At 38.9% G+C, this 20,197-nt stretch overlaps 1 protein-coding gene across 1 annotated transcript in view; it reads right to left on the bottom strand.

Moving 5' to 3' along the window:
• C3HXorf58 (chromosome 3 CXorf58 homolog) overlaps nucleotides 1-20,197 on the bottom strand; it is a 53,985-nt gene that overhangs the window by 26,304 nt on the left and 7,484 nt on the right. Inside the window, exon 3 of the mRNA XM_043994171.1 lies at nucleotides 1,765-1,864. Coding sequence (XP_043850106.1) covers nucleotides 1,765-1,864 — 100 coding nt within the window. The remainder of the gene's footprint in view (nucleotides 1-1,764; nucleotides 1,865-20,197) is intronic.

A 20,197-nucleotide genomic window follows, 5' to 3' on the forward strand; every position in this document is an offset into this window, starting at 1 on the left:
AGACCTGCAGTTTTATAGCATCATTGGGAGAAAACTGGGGTTAAAGAGAGCGGTCTGGGTGTCAGGGAGCAGGCTTTGTTGACTGCTGGGAGTAGGTGGGTTGATTCTTCTGAGTTACCTGCTAGATAAGCATACTGATGTACCAACTCAATGCATTGGTAACCTAATTACATATCATAATCTAGACAAAAGTGGTAATTATCATCCATTCGATATTTCCTTTATGGCTTTTTAGGCTGATTGTTTTTTGTGGATTTATGAGAATATTATTAGAGAGCATGGGTCCCAGCGTCCGGAAGTTACCTCACAATTCATTGGACTGCCTTCAAGTCATGTCAATCAATGGACTTGAATGCTACCAGCCAATTAGCTTGGAGCTGTGTGTGGCGACCACCCCTCTTCCTGTCCTGCAGGGAGCTTCTGCTCCAGGAGACTCAAGATCTGTCTCTTTCATTGGGGAACAAGCTCGTGGTGGCTGAAGAAGCAGGCCAGGGTAGACAGGTTTCCTATCTTTCTGAACTTCATGTGTCCTCTCTTTACTCTTTAATAAATGCTTAATGCAGGGGCAGCTAGGTGGCACAGTGGATAACACATACTAGCTGTGTGACCCTGGGCAAGTCACTTAACCCCCATTGCCCCACAAAAAAAAAATGCTTAATACCTAAAGACCGGTGCTAAAGCTTCTAATTTAAGGCAACCACAGATTTAGTTTTACTTGTCACAGATTTCACTGAAGAGGACCTGTAATACTCTAGAGCTTGATGTAGTAGTAGTCATCAAATAAAAAAAAAGTATCTACAAAGAGGACCAACTCAAGTACCTCACCATGTATCTATAGGTAATTCTACTTCTCTGTGGACGTGAAAAGTCACTATGTCAAAATCCTGGGCAAGAATTTATGTTTCCCTACTTCAAAGCTTCTTAAATTGTGGGTTGCAACTCCATATGGAATCATGTGACTGAATGTGGCGGTTGCAAAAAATTTGGCAACAGTAAAAGGTTATGTATATTTATTTTATATACCCGTGGTCACATAAAAATTTCTTGGGTGAAAAGGGAAAGTAGAAAAAGTTTAAGAAGCCCTACTTCATATTTTATATATGATAATATATGACAAAGAGTATTAATTCTGTTACTTTTAAAGGATTTTATAAACACTTTTCTTTAGCATTTCATGTGTTACATAATTTTCCTGAAATTTTTAATAAAATTCACCTAATCTAAATTATAATATAACGATAATTAAAGCTCTATATGTCAAGACAATGGGCTCGCTGTATTGACAATTTATTTGATAAAAGTTTTGTCCAGTAGATTAGACTGAGAAGAAATCTATTGTAATCAAGGCCAAGTCTTTAGTATTTCTTGGGCCCACTTCCTCTTATGTAATATTAATAACAAGTTACTGGACTTAGGCTATCTAAACAGCAGGTATTCCAGACTCTAACACCATCTTCTGGAGCTATCAGTATTTTCTATTGGTTATGTTGTAGTTGTCTCACATGTCTTTTGGAACAGGTTTTAAAAATAAATATGGTTCCAATTTATTAAAAACGGTATTCTCTTAGGAACAAATAGCAATTATAAATGTTAAGCAATAAATATGCATATACATGCATATCAGAATTTTCTGAGACAAACTCAGTATCCTCTGCTTTTAGATCGTATTGGCAGAAAAGAGGAGACAAGGAATATCCTTAATAAATACATCTGAGGTGTAATCATTAGCAAGTCTAAGAACAAGGGGGTAGAATTGGTACATACCGCTGCACAAATTGTGTGTTTTAAGAGCTGAAATATCATTTTATCCATATGAGAAAACCAAGCTCTTTGGATCACTTGAGCAGCCTGGGATTTTTCAATTCTAAAGGGGAAAAAAATTAACAAGTTTAAATAAATACTTGGGAAACTCAAAGCTTGAATTCCTCCTATTTTTCCTCTCAGTGTTATGGAATATGGAATAGCTTTTTGGGCTTTGGCATTTGCAGAACTAAGCAGAGAAAGGAGATGGAATGCCAGAAATTTCCATTAACTTTTCCCTTATTACCCTTCCTAAGTCCTCAAAATATATTGTTCAGAACTATTATAAAAATGCATTATCAGAGTAATTGGATGACCTTTACCATAAAATGTTTTCTAAATCTCCAAAGATTCCTAAAATGATGTATGTTATTATTAAACCAATAGTATTTTCCAGTTAGTTCAAGTGCTTTGAAAATTAAAAGTACAGTAATTCTTTATTTTCCCTTTTGGCTAGACGGGTGATGGTATAGGACTACTCAGTGTGGAACTTCTACCAATGCAGATGAGAATCTCTTTTGCACTGTTATAGAGAGCTCCCTGGGTCAGAGAGGTTAAGTGATTTGCCCAGGGCCACACGGCCTGTGTATGTCAGAGGTAGAACTTGAACCAGACCTTCCTACCGCCAAGGTCAGCTCTCTATCCAGGTGCCAGGTAATATATAACAGAAGTGTCAAATATGTTGCACTCCTGGAGGGCAGCCAAAGCAGATGAAAATGTCATTAAGAAATGTTTAACAAAACACATAAAAATACAATACAACAGAGATAATGCTATTATGTGGCTTTCTAAATCAATCTAGCTCCAATAGGAATCCTTATATATGGTTTAATGGCCTCGTTTCTATTTGAGGTTGACTACTGGTGTATGATATAATTTTGAGTTGCACATGCCAAATTCTCCACTTAAAAGCTTTACAAAGAATTACAACACACTCCGAGGAAAGAATTCTAGCCCCCCCTTAGCCTCTGATTCCCAGATTTTCCCTCCTCAACTATGCTTATTCCTGGTTAAAGAAGAAAACTGAACTTGAGGGCTCATGACTGGTCTCTGAAGTAACTGATGCTGTTACTAATAGGGAAGGATGAACAACAATTGTGTTCCCTCCTTTGGTTCCTTACCCAGTCATGACTCCAAATTAAGGCAAGTGTTAAAAGCTGTACTTCTGTACCCTTCCTTCTACCCAGAGGCCCTGCAGCCATCATCACTGAAGCAAAAGAACATTTAGATAGAGAGTACCTTTTAGAGAGGTCACGAGGCTCGTTTTGCCCACCCCGAAGCTCAACAGATGCCATCAGCCAAATCCAAAGAATGCTATAAGGGATTTGTGAGGTCACACCCTCAAACACCAGTGTTCCATGTTATGATTAGAACCTAGAGGCCAGTTAGTTCTTTACACTTTCTCTATTCTAAAATGTCTATCCACTGAGGCTTCACTCCCCCTGCTCACAGTATGACACTAGTCTACCTCCCAACTTACTGATCCTCACATCCCTCTCATCTTGTTTAACCACGTAGTCCACCCTCCCTTGTTACCTTCATCACTATTCAGCTTAACCCTGCTTCTTCCTTAGGCTCATTCTACAGCACTCTAAGGAACCCTTGCTCTTTTCTAGACAAATCATCCCGGATCCTCAGATTTTTCACTGAGCATGCCTCTTCTCTCCTGGATTTAACTGAAACTTGGCATTTCCTCTGGTATTGTCATATTCCCTTTTTTCCTCCCATACTCCCTTTAACCCTCCCTAATGGAAGCTATTCTTTTCTATAACTTGCAGGGCAAGTTGAAATCCTGGAAAGGGCGCTTGCTCGCTCTCTCTCTCTCGCTCTCGCTCTCTCTCTCTCTCTCTCTCTCTCTCTCTCTCTCTCTCTCTCTCTCTCTCTTTCTCTCTCTCTCTCTCTCTCTCTCTCTCACACACACACACACACACACACACACACACACACACACACACACACAGAGTCAGGAAAGAAGGTGGGCAAGGGGAGACAATGATGACATTGACTCCTCGGGTGAGTTTTGTTCCTGTACCTTTGCCCCACCAACTCCCAATCATGTGCATAGGAGAATAAACTCTGGAGCCCCCAAACTTTGAGAAACCTTGGTAATTTGCTGGAAGAGGGGACTCTAAATGGATGCTGCTTAGGTATAATCTAGCCATCAGAAATTAAATGGGAAGTCACAAGAAGTTTCTAAGACTAAGCCAGAGAAAAGTAAAGCCTCTAAGACTGATTTTTGCCTTTAGTGATTAGGAAATATATGTATAAAGACAGATGTAAGCTGAATGGATCTCATTCTATAACCGTGTGTTCCAAAGAGATTGGCCTCCGATAGGCATATTCCACATAGGGCTTGGAGAAAAGAGAGGCTTCTTTATAGAAGAAAAGCTGAAAAGCTTTCCCCTAGTCTGATAACGGGGTGTGTTAGGGTTTATGGCTTATGTTAAAGCTATTTGCAGAAAAGTCTCTGGGATGTAATCTAAGGTAAACGAACAACTGTAGAGCTCACTTCCTGCCATTGCTGAAGATTTTGGCTTTGTCCAGAGACCAGAAATTAGCTCCATAGCCAGTGGACCAGTGACCAGCAGTGGCCACGGACTACTGGAGTAATGTCAAGAAGCAGCCACATGAAACTAACACAGCTAATGCCCAGAGGAGACAATATACCGGGCAAAGACTGCATGCCACGCAAGACCAGTGAGGAACAACATGATGATATCAGAAGAAAACATCACCAGCTCTGTAGACAGAATAGTAAGTAGTCCATCCATGTATGTGCCCTGGCCATATGGGTTCTTTATTTGTATGCTGTGGCTACGTGTGTTTACTATGTATTTGCCCTTTCATGCATGTGTTCTTTTCATATGTACACACATATGTATCTATACTTCCTATTGATGGTGTAAAGAATTGTTTCAGGTTATGAGGAAATCCTTTTTTTTTTTTTAGTGAGGCAATTGGGGTTAAGTGACTTGCCCAGGGTCACACAGCTAGTAAGTATTAAGTGTCTGAGGTCGGATTTGAACTCAGGTCCTCCTGACTCCAGGGCCGGTGCTCTATCCACTGTGCCACCTAGCTGCCCCTAGGAAATTCTTAATTATTACTTTTCTTACTACATTATTCCATTAAATTTCTTTGTGTTGAATTGTGATTCACCCCTCAAATCCATCTTTCACTCTAATGCCAAAGTGATTTTCCTAAAGCATAGTTTTAACTATGTCACCCTTATCCCTACCTACACTCTTCTCTCTCGCCTCTCTTTCTCTCTTTCTCCCTCCCTCCCTCCGTCCCTCCCTCCCTCCCTCTTTCTCTCTCTCTCTTTTTCTCTCTCAGTGAATTCCAGTGGCTTCCTATTACTCCAGGTCAGATGTAACGTCCTCTGTTTGTCATTTAAAGTTCTTTACAACCTGGCCCTTTCCTACCCTCCAGTCTTCTTATACCTTGCTCCCTTTGACATAGAGCTATTTACTATTCCTCACACATGACATTCCATCTCACCTTTCTACTGCCTGCACAGAATGTCTCTCATACCTGGAAGGCTCTGCTCCCTTATCTCTACCTTGGTTTCCTGGCTTTCCTTCAAGCCAGTTCAAAACTCACTTTCTTCAGGAGGTCTTTCCTGGTGCCTCCTAGCTACTAGTGCCTTCCCCTCTGACATTATCTTTCATCTACTCTGTATATATCTTTGACTTATCTAGTTATTTACGTCATCTCCTCTATTAGAATGTAAGCTCTTTGAGGGTAGGGAACTGGTTTTGGTTTCTTTGTATCTCCAGTGCTTAGCACAGTGTTTGGCACACAGTAAACACTAAAATGCTTAGTGACTCACTGACTAGTATACATAAACACTTAGTATTTAAGGGCTCATTGAGTTATGGTTTTAAATGGATGCAGACCGGGGCAGCTAGGTGGCGCATTGGATAGAGCACTGGCCCTGGAGTCAGGAGTACCTGAGTTCAAATCCAACCTCAGACACTTAACACTTACTAGCTGTGTGACCCTGGGCAAGTCATTTAACCCCAATTGCCTCAAAAAAAAAATTAAATTAAATTTAAAAAAAGAAAAAAGAAATGGATGCAGACCCACAAAATAACTTGGAAAAAGAATAATCTTCTTTGGAATGCCCATTATGTTAAAATTGGGGTGTGTGTTCCCATATAGCACATATCCCCCCAAATTATTTCTGACATCTACAAGTCCCTTTTCCCCCCATCTTCCATTCTTGATAACCTCTCCTACTTCAAAGATCACAGAATTAAAATATATATATATATTCCATGTTTATTTTCTTTTTGCTTATGGTCTTCTGAACTCAGGTTCCTCATTTCCTTGGTCAATTACTTGAGTACCTAGTTCACAGTTTTCTTCTCTACCCCATCTACCTGTCATTATGTTATGGAATTCAATATCCACAAGTTCAATAATCTCTTCAAATTCAATACTCCCCTTTCCCACACTAATTCAATAATCACACATGTTAGACCTTAACATCCCTGGGAATTGTAGTACCTCTAAAAGCCTGAACTCTGAAATTCTTCTCACTGACTATAATCTCCTATCATTCTGCTCCTGAGTCCCTGGTCAGGCTTCCTTTGCCTCCCAACCTATTCTAGACTCAGTGTCACTCAAGTGATAACATACACCTTTACTTGATCACAGCATTTCCACTGTGTTAATCTGACATTTTAGCTAATCGCCATCTTTTCACCCAAGATGCAGTGCAATCTTGGAGAAAGTAAAGAAATTATGCTTTAAGAAAAAGCTTTATTTATTTATTTATTTATTTATTTATTTATTTTTGGGTGGGTCAATGAGGGTTAAGTGACTTGCCCAGGGTCACACAGCTAGTAAGTGTCAAATGTCCGAGGCCGGATTTGAACTCAGGTCCTCCTGAATCCAGGGCCAGTGCTTTATGCACTGTACTACCTAGCTGCCCCAGAAATTATGCTGTAAAATCATTTACCAAAATATGTATTCTATGACAGTAGTTCTCCAAGTGTGGTCCTGAGGACCCCACAGGTGGTCCATGGCGTCAGAATTACGATCATAATAATGTTAAGATAAAATTTATTAAAACACTCTTCCTTTTTCCATATAACTATCTTTTCCATCTATCTAACTGAGGTTTCAAACAAAAACAATAGATTGTAGCAGACTGGATGCAAAAGCAGATCCCGCTGTTTTCTAGTAATCCATACATTAGAACCTGCAAAAATATGTAAAATAATGCCATGTCTTGCTAAATATTTTTTGTTTTGAACCTTTTATTTTTCATAAAATGTTATTTATGTTTGTATGTAATGGGATTATTACTACTTCAGATTAATACATATTTAAAACATTTATCAGTCTGAATTTCTAATATAGCAAATATTGATAGATATAACATACACAAATAAAAACTCTTTGGAGTATTCAATAATTTTTAAGAATGTGAGGGTCCTGAGATCAAAAAGTTGGGGAGCTGCTGCTGTAGTATACAACTTTAAGTGGGTCCTTACTGTCCTTAGAAATCTTTTAATTAAACATTTATTGACACCTATTCTTCACCACACCAACTGTTCCAAATTTTTTTCCTCACTCAAGTCTTCAAAACCTGCTCTTGTACCCCAAATTCACAGCAAATGAGCATTCCTCTTACTTATCACAGAACTCGAGTTGACAGAGAACCTAGAAACGATCTAGTCCTCATTCTGCAGATGATGAAACTAAGGCACAATTAAAAGACTTGGCTAAGGTCACTAGTAAGTAAGGCTGCTAGTAAGGTATCAAGGTAGGCTTCAAACTCAGTTCTTCTTGACTCCAAATCCAGTGATCTATCCATTGTGATACTTCACTGACTTCTATTTTTAAATTATCCCACATGAGGTTCCTCAATTTCCTTCTCAAAAGTTTTTGTCTAATTTTCATCATGTTCATTCATTCACTTATCCTTTCTTCTCATCTCAGAAGAGATGTTCTTAATCCTAGCCAAGACTAAATCATCCACTTTTGTCCTTAATCCCATTTATTATTTCCTCCAGGATTCTGTTCCTTTAATCATTCCCTCCCTTTCTTTCATCTTCAAAGCCAGAGAACCTTGGTCCTCTGGCTCCAAGTCCAGCACTTTCCACAGTCTCTTTCTCAATATTCACCCTTTCTGACTTTCATGCAGCATTTAACAATGCTGATCTCCCCTTCCTTCTGGACACTCTCCTAATTTTCAGGTAAAGCTTAGAGTAAGCTGAGGCTAACAAGGAATGTTAAGGACAACAATCTGGACGCTCTAAGGACAAGTTTAACTGCATGCTCATCTCCATCTTTGAGCCTTTCCCCCTCCTTGTACTATTGATAAGATTCCTCCTATGCCATCATTGACTTTGGCTCACCCTATATCATTCTCACTCCCTTTCCTTCAGCAGATTACCTCACCTACTTTACTGAGAAAATTGAAGCTGTCTATTAAGAAATTCTCTAACTACTCCGTAGTACTTTGAAACTACAGATACATCTTCAACACTCTCTCTGCCTTTGGTCCAGTCTCCAAGGAAAGGATGACTTCACAGTTTCAAGGCCAAATCCTCTACCTGTGCCCTTGAATACGTCCCTCTTTCTGATGTTTAATCACTTTCTACTGTTGCCTTCCTTTTTTCACTGCCTACAAAGCTGTATGAAATGAAATAAATTAACAAGTATTAAGAGCTTACTATGTACTAAGCACTGTGTTAAATGATGGAGATACAAATACGAGTTTGTAAGAGAGTTCTTGCCCTCAAGGAGCTCATGTTCTTTTTTTTTTTTTTTTTGGTGGGGCAACGAGGGTTAAATGACTTGCCCAGGGACACACAGCTAGTAAGTGTCAAGTGTCTGAGGCCAGCTTTGAACTCAGGTCCTCCTGAATCCAGGGCCAGTGCTTTACCCACTGCACCACCTAGCTGCCCTAGGAGCTCACATTCTAATAGAAGACAACAAATATAGAAGGTGATGAGAGAAGAATGTTTTAGAGAAGAAAGTCAGGGTGAAAGGTGACTGGAGTAAAAAACCAATGGATTGAGATGTCTTTGCCAGGAATGTTAGTGTTTCTTTGATTACAGTTCTCAAAATCAAAGGTGGAAGAGGGGAGGAGAGATGTGATGCCAAGCAGCATGGAAGGGAGGTGGCATGGAGGGACCCGTGGTCTTGGGTGGAGGTAGAAAGTAGGACTGCAGGTGGCACAGCCTACTTGCTTGATTGCCAGCAAAAAATGCCCATGTCTCCTCCATCCCTGTGACTCTACTATTCCCTAAGGCGATCATCTTAAATCTCTCCTCTCTTTTGTTGGGAGGAACCTGAAACAGTCAACTATCCTTACTGCTTCTACTTCTTCACAACTTGCTAACTTCTCAACTTTCTTACAATCAGGCTCAACTTATGAGATAATGAGTTGGACCTTAAAGGTCATCTAGTCCAATCCCCTCATTTTAAAGATGAGGAAACTAAGGCCCCAAGAAGTTAAATGACTTGCCCAAGATCATACAGGTAGTGAATGACAAGAATATGGATTTGAACCCAGGTCCTCAGGTTTACAAATGCAGCATACTTTCTACTGTACAAGACTGTTTCCTGTTTGTTTGATTTTTTTTCAAAATGTTCTTCTTTTATTTATTATATCACTATCATAGAACTACCTCTTGTAACAAAAGGGTGAAACAAATCAATACATTGGCCATGTCTGAAAATGTATGGCTCATGTGCCAGGAGGTTCAAACACCATCCCTTTGATAATTACTGAGACAACCCTGAGTCCCAAAGCCCTAGAAATAGGAGCCCTGCAACCTCCAACCCCAACCACTAGCCCTCCTTCCAGCCATTGAGAGCAGTGATCCTTGTGGAAATATGACCTGGCAACTACCTCTGCAGATGCTATACTTCCATCTTAAACCTCCTATATTTATTGTCTTCTCTCTTTTTTTTTTTTTGTTTTGTTTTTTTTTGTGGGGCAATGGGGGTTAAGTGACTTGCCCAAGGTCACACAGCTAGTAAGTGTCAAGTGTCTGAGGCTGGATTTGAACTCAGGTACTCCTGAATCCAGGGCCGGTGCTTTATCCACTGCGCCACCTAGCCGCCCCCTTGTCTTCTCTTCTTAGTGTTATAGGGCCTAGCACCCCAGAAGTTCTCTGGGGTACATCAAAGAAACTTCTCCTTGAAAAACTAAACCAAAGGACAGACACACCTAAAGAGATAAGTGGAACCTGATCAGGACTGAGCTAGCTCTGGGACCCCCACCCTTCATTCTGGTCTCTCTCACCCCTGGGGAGATAAGATTGGGTGTGGCTGCTGCCTTTGTGGTGGGAGGAGAGAGAGATGGCTTGAGAGATCCACAGCCACCCCTCACCCAATTCCCCCAGCCACCACCAGTGGGGGATGGTCCTCTCTCAATAGGGGAATTTTCCACAGTCAGATGATCACCTCATCGGACCACCATCGGTCAGAACCATGCTCTGTGCCATGCCTTCTCCCCAAGAGAAGAAGTCCAAGGATTTCTCTCTTGGTTTCCCTTCCCCAGCCCCTAAATAAACTATTACCTTATTCTATTGGATTTGTGTGCAAGAGGGTGTAATTCTTTAAAGAGGAACTCCTAAGAACCCCAACCTCTAACCCTATCCCAAACCCCCTATCCTATTTTCCCACAACATTTAGAGTTCCAAATTTTTCTCCCTCCCTCCCTTCCCTCCCCCCTCCATAAGACAGCAACCAGGTTATATATGTACAATCCACAAGTGCTCTTTTTACCAGTTCTTTCTATGGGGGTGGATAGTAAGCTTCGTCATTAGTCCCTTGGGATTGTCTTGGATCACTGCATTGCTGAGAGTAGTTAAGTCATTCACAATTGCTCATTGAACAATACTGCTGTCACTATGCACAATGTCCTCCCAGCTCTGCTCACTTCACTATACATCAGTTCATGAGTCTTTCCAGGTTTTTCTGGGACCATCCTGTTTGCCATTTCCTATAGCACAATACCATTCTACCACAAGCATATACCACAGCTTCTTCTGTCATTCCTCAATTGATGGACATTTCCTTGATTCTCAATTCTTAGCCACCACAAAGAGTTGCTATAAATATTTTTTGTATAATTTCCCCCCTTTTCTCTTTTACATGATTACTATTGTTTACTGTTTCCCTTATGTTGTGGGAAAATGGGGTAGGGGATTTGGGATAGGGGTAGGGGTTTGGAGTCCTTAGGAATTCCTCTTTAAAAAATTACACCCTCTTTTTTTTTTTTTTTTAGTGAGGCAATTGGGGCTAAGTGACTTGCCCAGGGTCACACAGCTAATAAGTGTTAAGTGTCTGAGGCCGGATTTGAACTCAGGTACTCCTGACTCCAGGGCCAGCACTCTATCCACTGTGCCATCTAGCTGCCCCAAGAATTACACCCTCTTGCACACAAATGAAATAGAATAAGATAATAGTTTATTTAGGGGCTGGGGAGGGGAAACCAAGAGAGAAATCCTTGGACTTCTTCTCATGGGGATGTAAGGGCCAAATTTAGTATGGGAAGAGTTAAGTGGGTGGCTCGCCGTAGTATTGGGGTAAGAAAGGAAACAGCCTCTTTCAAAAAACAAAACAGGTTTCTAAATGGGAACAAATTCAAAACACAAGTGAGATTAATAAAACTAGAAACAATGTATAAATCTCTGGGGTAAAAAGACCCCAGGCACCCCGAACCTACCTCCAGCCCTCAAAAACATAAACTCACCAACACCTGAAATCTAGCTCTAAGGAGAATTAGCTGTACAGTCTCTTCTTTTTTTGTCTGAAGGTCAAACACCAGCAGCTCCTCTAATTGTCTACCTTCCGTTCCTCTCAGAACCCTCCTCAGAAAAAAAACTCCCTAACTGCCTTTTTCTCTAACTGCCTCTGTCTCTCCCACAGGAAGGGATGATTCTTAGTCATACTGAATCTCCAATTGGCTCAGCATACCCACATGGGCTGTCCCCATTACAATCTAGCCAGGCCCATGTGGGCATGGGGGAGCCACTAGGGGAGGATTAGTTACTTAGTTTCAATAAATGTTCCCTGTGGTCAGAGTTCCTCTTGTTTGTTCAATTATCTTTCAAAGTACATACCCATCTTCTCGAAGGCTTTTCAAGATTACATTTTTTTTTTTTTTTTAGTCTGACCATAATGAAGCAAAGCTAGGGTTATGAAAACCCCAAATCACAATTAATTCCTTACAGGGAGAAGGCATGACACAGAGCATGGCTCTGAGATACCAATCTCCTTGAGCAGGAGACAGGCAGATACTTTTACAGAGGTCCGATGGTGGTCCGATGAGGTGATCATCTGACCGTGGAAAGTTCCCCTATTGAGGGAGGACCATCCTCCACTGGTGGTGGCTGGGGGAACTGGGTGATGGGTGGCTATGGATCTCTCAAGCCATCTCTCTCTCCTCCCACCACAAAGGCAGCAGCCACACCCAATTTTTCTCCCCAAGGGTGAGAGAGACTGGGATGAAGGGTGGTGGTCCCCAGCTAGCTCAGTCCTGATCAGGTTCCACTTATCTCGTTAGGTGCGTCTGTCCTTTGGTTTAGTTTCTCAATGAGAAGGTTCTTTGATGTACCCCAGAGAACTTCTGGGGTGCCCTGGGACTATAACATTTCCATCCTATTCCTTTCCCCATGCTATTTATTCTATTATCCATTTTCTTTCATCCTTCCCCTCTTCAAAAGGGATTTGCTTCTGTCTGCCCCCTCCCCAAATCTGACCTTCCTTCTTTTGCCCCTCTCTCTTTATCTCCTTCCCCTATTTTCCTGCAGGGTTAGAGAGATTACTCCACCCAATTGAGTGTGTATGTTATTTCCACCTTGAGCCAATTCTGATGAGATTGAGGTTTTTGAGCCAATTCTGCTGAGTGTTAGGCTCATTTACTGCCCAGATTAAATAGATTACTCCACCAGGTTGGTTGTGTGTGTGTGTGTGTGTGTGTGTGTGTGTGTGTGTGTGTGTGCATGTGCGCCGAGTGTTAATCCCTCCTTGAGGCAACTCTGATGAGTTTAAGGTCTTTGAGCCTTTTCTGATGAGTGTAAAATTCATTTACTGCCTTGCTTCTCCCCCATCTCTTCCCTGACTCCATAAGCCTTTTCCTGTTTCTTTCATGTAGGATTTCACCTCTGCCCTTCCCCCTCCTGCAGTGCATTTCCCTCAACCCTCAATTTAACCATAAAGATGTCATTATGGGGCATATAGCAGCAATTTTTGTGGTGACTAAGAATTGGAAATTAAACAAATGCCCATCAACTGGGGAATGGCTAAATGAGCTGTGGTATATGGTTGTGATGGAATATTATTGTGCTATAAGAAATGACAAGCTGGATAATTTCAGAAAGGCCTGGAAAGACTTGTGTGAACTGATGTATAGTGAAGTGAGCAGAACCAGGAAAACTTTGTGCACAGTGACAGCAATATTGTTTGATGAAGAACTGTGAATGACTTAACTATTCTCGGCAATACAATGATCCAAGACAATTCCAAAGGACTAATGATGAAGCATGCTATCCACCTCCTAAGAAAGAACTAATATTGACTGAACACATACTGTAGCATTTCACTTTTTCATTTTTTTCTTTTATTCAAGTTTTCTTATATAAAATGACTAATATGGTAATGTTTTATATAATTTCACATGTATAACCTATATCTGATTGCTTACTGCCTCAGGGATGGGGGAGGGTAAGGAGGGAAGGAGGGATAAAAAATGGAAGTCAAACCTTTAAATAAAAATGTTTATTATTTTTTTTAAATGACACAATGATTTTATACATGGGAAAATGTCTGAATAGGCATACTACTGACAGAAATAGGAAATTCAGAGGTGGAGCAGGCTCAACAGGGACAATATATTTTAGATGTGCTGAATTTGAGGTACTGATAGGACACTCAGATGTAGATATCTTATAGGCAATTAGAGATACAGTTCTGAACCTAAAAAGAGAGGTGAAAGCTAAAAGTATACATTGGGAATCAGCAAAGAATCGATAATTGAAGCTACATGTGAATGAAATAGCTATGGAATGCAAAGAGACAACAAAGGGAGGCCAAGGACAGAATTCTTGGGAACAAAATGATAAAAGCTTGGGAAGGGAAGAAAAAGAGGATACAGTAAATGGTTCTAGATGGCTCAGTTTTGTTCTCTTTTGGCTTAGTTTTAATATTTTTTATTGTATCATTGGTGGTGTATGGGGTGTTCAGGGTGGACTAGCACCTCTGACATGAGGGCTTACTGAGCACATTTCAGAACTGCTCATCCACCTTTGGTGTCCACCTTTATACCCAACTCTCACCTGTGGCTCCAAGAAGCTGTAACATGCACAGTGGCCATACATTCCCTGGTAAAACTGTCTCAGCAGATGGATTAAACCAGGCCTCAAACCTGTCAGTGAGTTAGGAAGGATATGTATATGTATATGTATATGTATATGTATATGTATATGTATATGTATATGTATATGTATATGTATATGTATATGTATATGTATATGTATATGTATATGTATATGTATATGTATATGTATATGTATATGTATATGTATATGTATATGTATATGTATATGTATATGTATATGTATATGTATATGTGAAGACTTCCACTGGTGGAATGGGTGGATGAAAACGATTTGGGCTGAAGCAGGTACTGTGGAACACTTAGAACTTGGTCAGGCACTGAAGATGCCAAGGTTATCCACTGAATCTTAGGCCATCGCAAATTGTCCTTACTTTTGTCTAGCCACTGGACTGATGACTGGAGGAGAGAGTAATAAGGCTGACAACTTTGTACAACCCTGACTCACTTAAATCCAATTCACTTGAAAGTCACAACATCACCCTGGGATGTCATTGGTCCTCTTTGAAAAATGAAGGGACAACAATTGTATCATTGAATTTTTGAGCTCCGTATTCTCTAGCTGTCATTTTGGGGTATGCACTACTACTTTGATAAAATTAAAACTAAACCTCCATTCTCTTTTTTTGAATTTTTCATTTAGAGTTCCAGTTTCACTTATCTTTTCCTCTTTTATTAGGCCTTCCCACCATTTAAGAGGTTCTTGTGGTCAGTCTAGTCTCTTTTAGAGAGGTCTAACTGCAGCTTTTGCAAAATTATGCTCCTCTTCTGGAGTTTTCTACTAATATTTTTATTCTGTAATGATTGGAATGACGCCACCTGCTGGAGACTTACTGTAGAAGAGTTCTGCCCATGAAGCGAAGGTCTTTGAGGGCAAGACCAGGAGTCTTTTCTTTGGTGTCAGGAAGTGACGTTTGCTAGTGGGAGGAAGAAGGAAGAGCTGGGTGCTCTGACTCACGGTCTTTCCTTTGGACTCTGGTGGAGAGCAGAGCTAGAAATGTGCTCTCCCTTTAATAGATAGGAATCTAGGCCTTTCTCTTTCTCAAATTCTTATTCTCCTTAATAAATGCTTAAAAGTCTAACTCTTGCTAAAGCTTATAATTTATTGGCAACCACTATTAGATATTTTAGACAGTTTAGCTAGAATTTTAGCCCTTAACAATTCCATAGTATTTATTGATTCAATTAACAATTTTCTGCTAGTTTTTCTGTGGGGATTTTTTCCCCTTATCTTTTTAATCTCTTGTTTTTAGTTTATTTGTCATGTTCTAAGAGTCCTGGACACTCACTAAGAGCTTGGTTGTCATGACTATATGCAGCATGCTTGGCCTGATACAACTCCCACACACAATTCAAAGGATGCACAGGAATTCTACGATTATTTTCCTGTTCTCTTACTGTGTGGTAAGGAAAGGCTTTTTGACTGGCTTCTGATGCAGAATTGAGAATGCTTATAAAAGTTTCCAATGACTAAACCTGGCTCTTAGTGGCCAGTTGCCCAATTTCTAACTGTTCTGAACGTTCTCAGGGGAAGATGGCCTTATATATGACCTCCCATTCAAATGTCTTGTCAGAAGTCCCCTAAGAAAACACTAAGTAAACAAAGAAAGAATAGTTATAGGAGGATAGGGGAAGAACTAGAAAACCATGGTGTACTGTGGAATGATCAGGGAAGACCAGAGTTCATATCTCAGGCTTCCCATCTCCCTTGTCTCTCTGAATCCAATGTAAGATCATATTTTTTGGGGGGCTACTAGATCATACTTTATACCATATTTGGTTTGAAGTCTTAGTGGTATTTTTGGTTTGTTGTTGTTATTGTTGTTTCCAGATAAATTGCTACTTAGCTTTTTATTTGTGAAGATGATTTTGGGAACTCAAATGTCAAACTTTAATAAGATGAAATGTAACAGAAATAATTACTAACCTTTTCAGTCTCAGTTTTGTTATTTGTATTATAAGATGGTTGGATTCATAGCCTCCAAGGTCTCTTTCAGCTATAAATCTCTGATCCTTGATGCCTACTTACTATTACTCCCAGGAGAGTATAAGTAATTTAGAACAGCATTCTCTCAGTAGAGATCATCTTTGATCAAGTCAGTTATTCATTATATCACTTAATCCTCCCAGATTTGTGTCATTTAATTCAACTCATTTTAACAACCATTTTTAAGTGGCTATAACACTGCCACTTTGATAACCCCTGAGACAACCTAGGACCCTAAGCCCAAGGTGTTATTCTAGTAAGTAGATGAAGCAAGATATGAATGCAGGTTTTTCTGACTTCAAGTACAATATTCTATCTCTACACCATGCTCCCTTTAATACAACATGTTTGGTTTTTTTTTTTAATTTTTGCAGGGCAATGAGGGTTAAGTGACTTGCCCAGGGTCACACAGCTAGTTAAGTGTCAAGTGTCTGAGGCTGGATTTGAACTTGGGTACTCCTGAATCCAAGGCCAGTGCTTTATCCACTGAGCCACCTAGCTGCCCCCCTTTAATACAACATGAACAAAAATAGGTAAATACAAGTTAATTTGAAGAGGGAGGGAGCATTAATAACTTGTAGGGGTTGGGTATCAGGAAAGGCACCTAAGGTGAGCTTTGAGGGCCCACAATAAGTGTTCTGACAGCAGAGGTGAGAAGGTAGGACCTTCCAGGCATAGGGAACATCGTGTATGAATGACTGGAGGTAGGAAATAGAATGCTAAATTCTGAGTATAGCTAACAGTCCAGGTTAGCTAGATGAGTAATATGAAACAGGTCTGGAAAGGTAGGTTGGAACCAGATTATGGAGGGCCTTCAATGACAGGCTAAAGAGTCCATACCTTATTCTAAGGCAACAGGGAAACACTGGAGATTTTTGAGTATGACAAAGACTTCTGTTTTATTATTTTGGAATCTGGGATATTTATTTGGGGAAATTATTTTGGAAGTTCTGGAGAGGGTGAATTAGAAAGGAAAGTCTGACTGGAAGCAGAGAGAATAGATAGAAAGTTATTATAAAAGCCCAAGTGAAACATGATGCAGGCCTGAACCTTAGTCACATAGTCATATGAGTGGCTAAAAAAGGAATTGATTCAAAAAATGAATGAACAACAACTGTATTGATCAGAGATACTAAGTCTTTCAGATTCGATTATCTTTAAATTATTGCTGTTACCATAAGTAGATTGTTCGCTTGGTTCTGGTCAACTGACTTTTCATCAGTTCATCCAAGTCTTTGCTAGGTTTTTCTGAAATCATCCCCTCCATCATTTCTTTTTTAAAAAGTTTCTTTTATTTTTAATTTATGGGATAAAACAAGCATTTCCATAACATACAATAAGAAAGATGATTCCACATGAAACTGCAAACCTACTATGCACAACTTGCCATGCTTTTCAAATATTCAATACATATATGTAAAAATATATACATATGTATAAAAAGTTTTTTTTATAATTTTGTTTATATAGTTCCTGGGTTTCTTTTGGCAGGTGTACTCCTAGTTATTTTATACCATCTAGAGTTATTTTAAATGTGGCATTTTTTACTATCTCTTCTTGCAGAGTTTTCTTTGTGATATATAAGAATGCTGATCATTTATGTGGGATTTACTTTATATCCTGCTACTTTATTAAAATTATTGTTTCAACTAACTTCTTAGTTGAGTCTTTGGGATTTTCCAAGTATATAATCATATCATCTGCAAAAAGAGATAGTTTTATTACCTCACTTCCTATTTTGATTCCTTCTATTTCTTTTTTTTTCCTTATTGCTATTGCTAGGATTTTGAATACAATATTGAATAATATTGGTGACAGTGGGCATCCTTGTGTCACACCTGATCTTACTGGGAAGGCTTCTAGTTTATCACCATTGCAAATAATGCTTGATGATGGTTTTAGATAAATGCTTTTTATCAATTTAAAGAAAAGTCCATTTATACCAATACTTTCAGGTGTTTTTAATAGAAATGAGCATTGAACTTTATCAAAAGCCTTTTCTGCATCTACTTATAAAATCATATGATTTTTAAACTTATTACTGATGTAATCAATTATCTTAATATTTTTCTTTATTTTAAACCACCCCTGCATTCTTGGTATCAATCCCACTTGATCATAATGTATAATCTTTGTAATATATTTTTGTACTCTTTTAGCTATTATTTTATTTAGGATTTTTATATCCATATTCATTAATGAAATTGGTCTATAATTTTCTTTTTCTGTTTTTACTCTTCCTTGTTTAGGTATCAGTGTCAGTTGCTTCATAAAACTGAGTTTGGTACAATCCTTTTTTTTAACCCATTATTCCAAATAATTTATTTAATATTGGAATTAATCTTTAAATGTTTGAGAGAATTCACTTGTAAATCCATCTGGTCCTGGTGCTTTTCTCTTAGGAAGCTCATTTATGGCCTATTCAATTTCTTTTTCTAAAATAGGTCTATTTAGATATTTTATTTCCTCTTCTGCTAATCTAGGCAATTTATATTTTTGTCTCTTCATCATTTCTTATAGCATAATAGTATTTTGTCATATTCATTTACCATAACTTATTCAGCCATTCTACAACTGATAGGCATCCCAAAAGTTTCTAAATCTTTACCACCATAAAAAGAGCTGCTATTTTTCTACATATGAATCCTTTTTCTTTTTCTTTGATCTCCTTAGGGTATAGACCTAGTAGAGATATTGCTGGGTTAAAGTATGCACAATTTGATAGCCCTTTGAGCATGGTTCCAAATCATTCTCCAGAATGGTTACACTAGTTCATAGCTACATTTTCTCAAATTCCCTCCAACATTTGTCATTTTCCTTTTCTGCTATCTTAGGCAATCTGATGGATGTGAGATGGTACCCCAGGATTGTTTAAAATTGCATTTTTCTAATTAGTGATTTCGAACATTTTTTCACATGACTATCTATAGCTCTGATTTTTTCCTCTGAAAACTCTTCATAACCATTTATCAACTGGGGAATGGCTCACTATTTTATAAATCTGGCTTAGATGTCTATATATTTGAGAAATGAGACCTTTATTAGAGCAACTTGCTGCAAAATTTCCCCCAGTTTCTTGCTTTTCTTCTAATTTCCACTGCATTGGTTTTGTTTGTACAAAAACGGTTTAATTTTATAAAATCAAAACTATCCATTTTACCTCCACAAATCTTTTTCTCTTTTGTTTGGTAATGAACTCCTCCCCTATCCAGAGATCTGACAGGTAATTTCTTCCATATTCCCTCAATTTGCTTATAATTTCACCATTTATATATAAATCAGGTACTCATTTTTAATTTATCTTGGTTTATGGTGTGAGATGCTGGTCTGTTGGATTGAGTTTCTGCCGGACTACTTTCTAGTTTTTCCAGCAGTTTTTGTCATATAGTAAGTTCCTGCCCCAATAGCTGGGGTATTCCAGTTTACCAAACACTAGGTACTGTAATTATTTGCTTCTCTGTATTGTGTGCTTAATCTAATTCATTGGTCAACTACTCTAAATCTCATCTGGTACCATATTGTTCCAATGATGACTGCTTGGTAATATAGTTTGAGATCTAGTACTGCTAGTCTTCCTTCTTTCCCTTTTTTTCCCCATTGATTCCCTTGAAATTCTTGACCTTTCATTCCTCCAGATGAACTGTTACTATTTTTTTTAGCTCTACAAAGTAATTCTTTGGTAGACTGATGTGAGAAAATAATTGGTTTTGGAATGCTTAGAGGCCCCGACTTGAGGGGCCAAGTGTTCTCTTTACTAATATTTCTTATGCTTTAATAAACGCTTAATGCCCCAAACTGGTGCTAAAGCTTCTAATTTATAAGTAACAAATATTTTAGAAACCCCAGCTAATTTTCCCTAAACTTGGGACAGAAATAAGGCAACCACATATAGTTTTACTCGACACATTGATATGGAACTAAGTAAGTAAATTAATTTCAATAGTATTATCATTTTTATTATATTGGCTCTCCCTACCTACAAGCAATTAATATTACTCTAATTATTTAGATCTAGCCCTGTGTGAAGAGTATTTTGTGTTCATATA

Source organism: Dromiciops gliroides, chromosome 3 (assembly GCF_019393635.1).
Source record: "Dromiciops gliroides isolate mDroGli1 chromosome 3, mDroGli1.pri, whole genome shotgun sequence".
Classification (NCBI taxonomy): domain Eukaryota; kingdom Metazoa; phylum Chordata; class Mammalia; order Microbiotheria; family Microbiotheriidae; genus Dromiciops; species Dromiciops gliroides.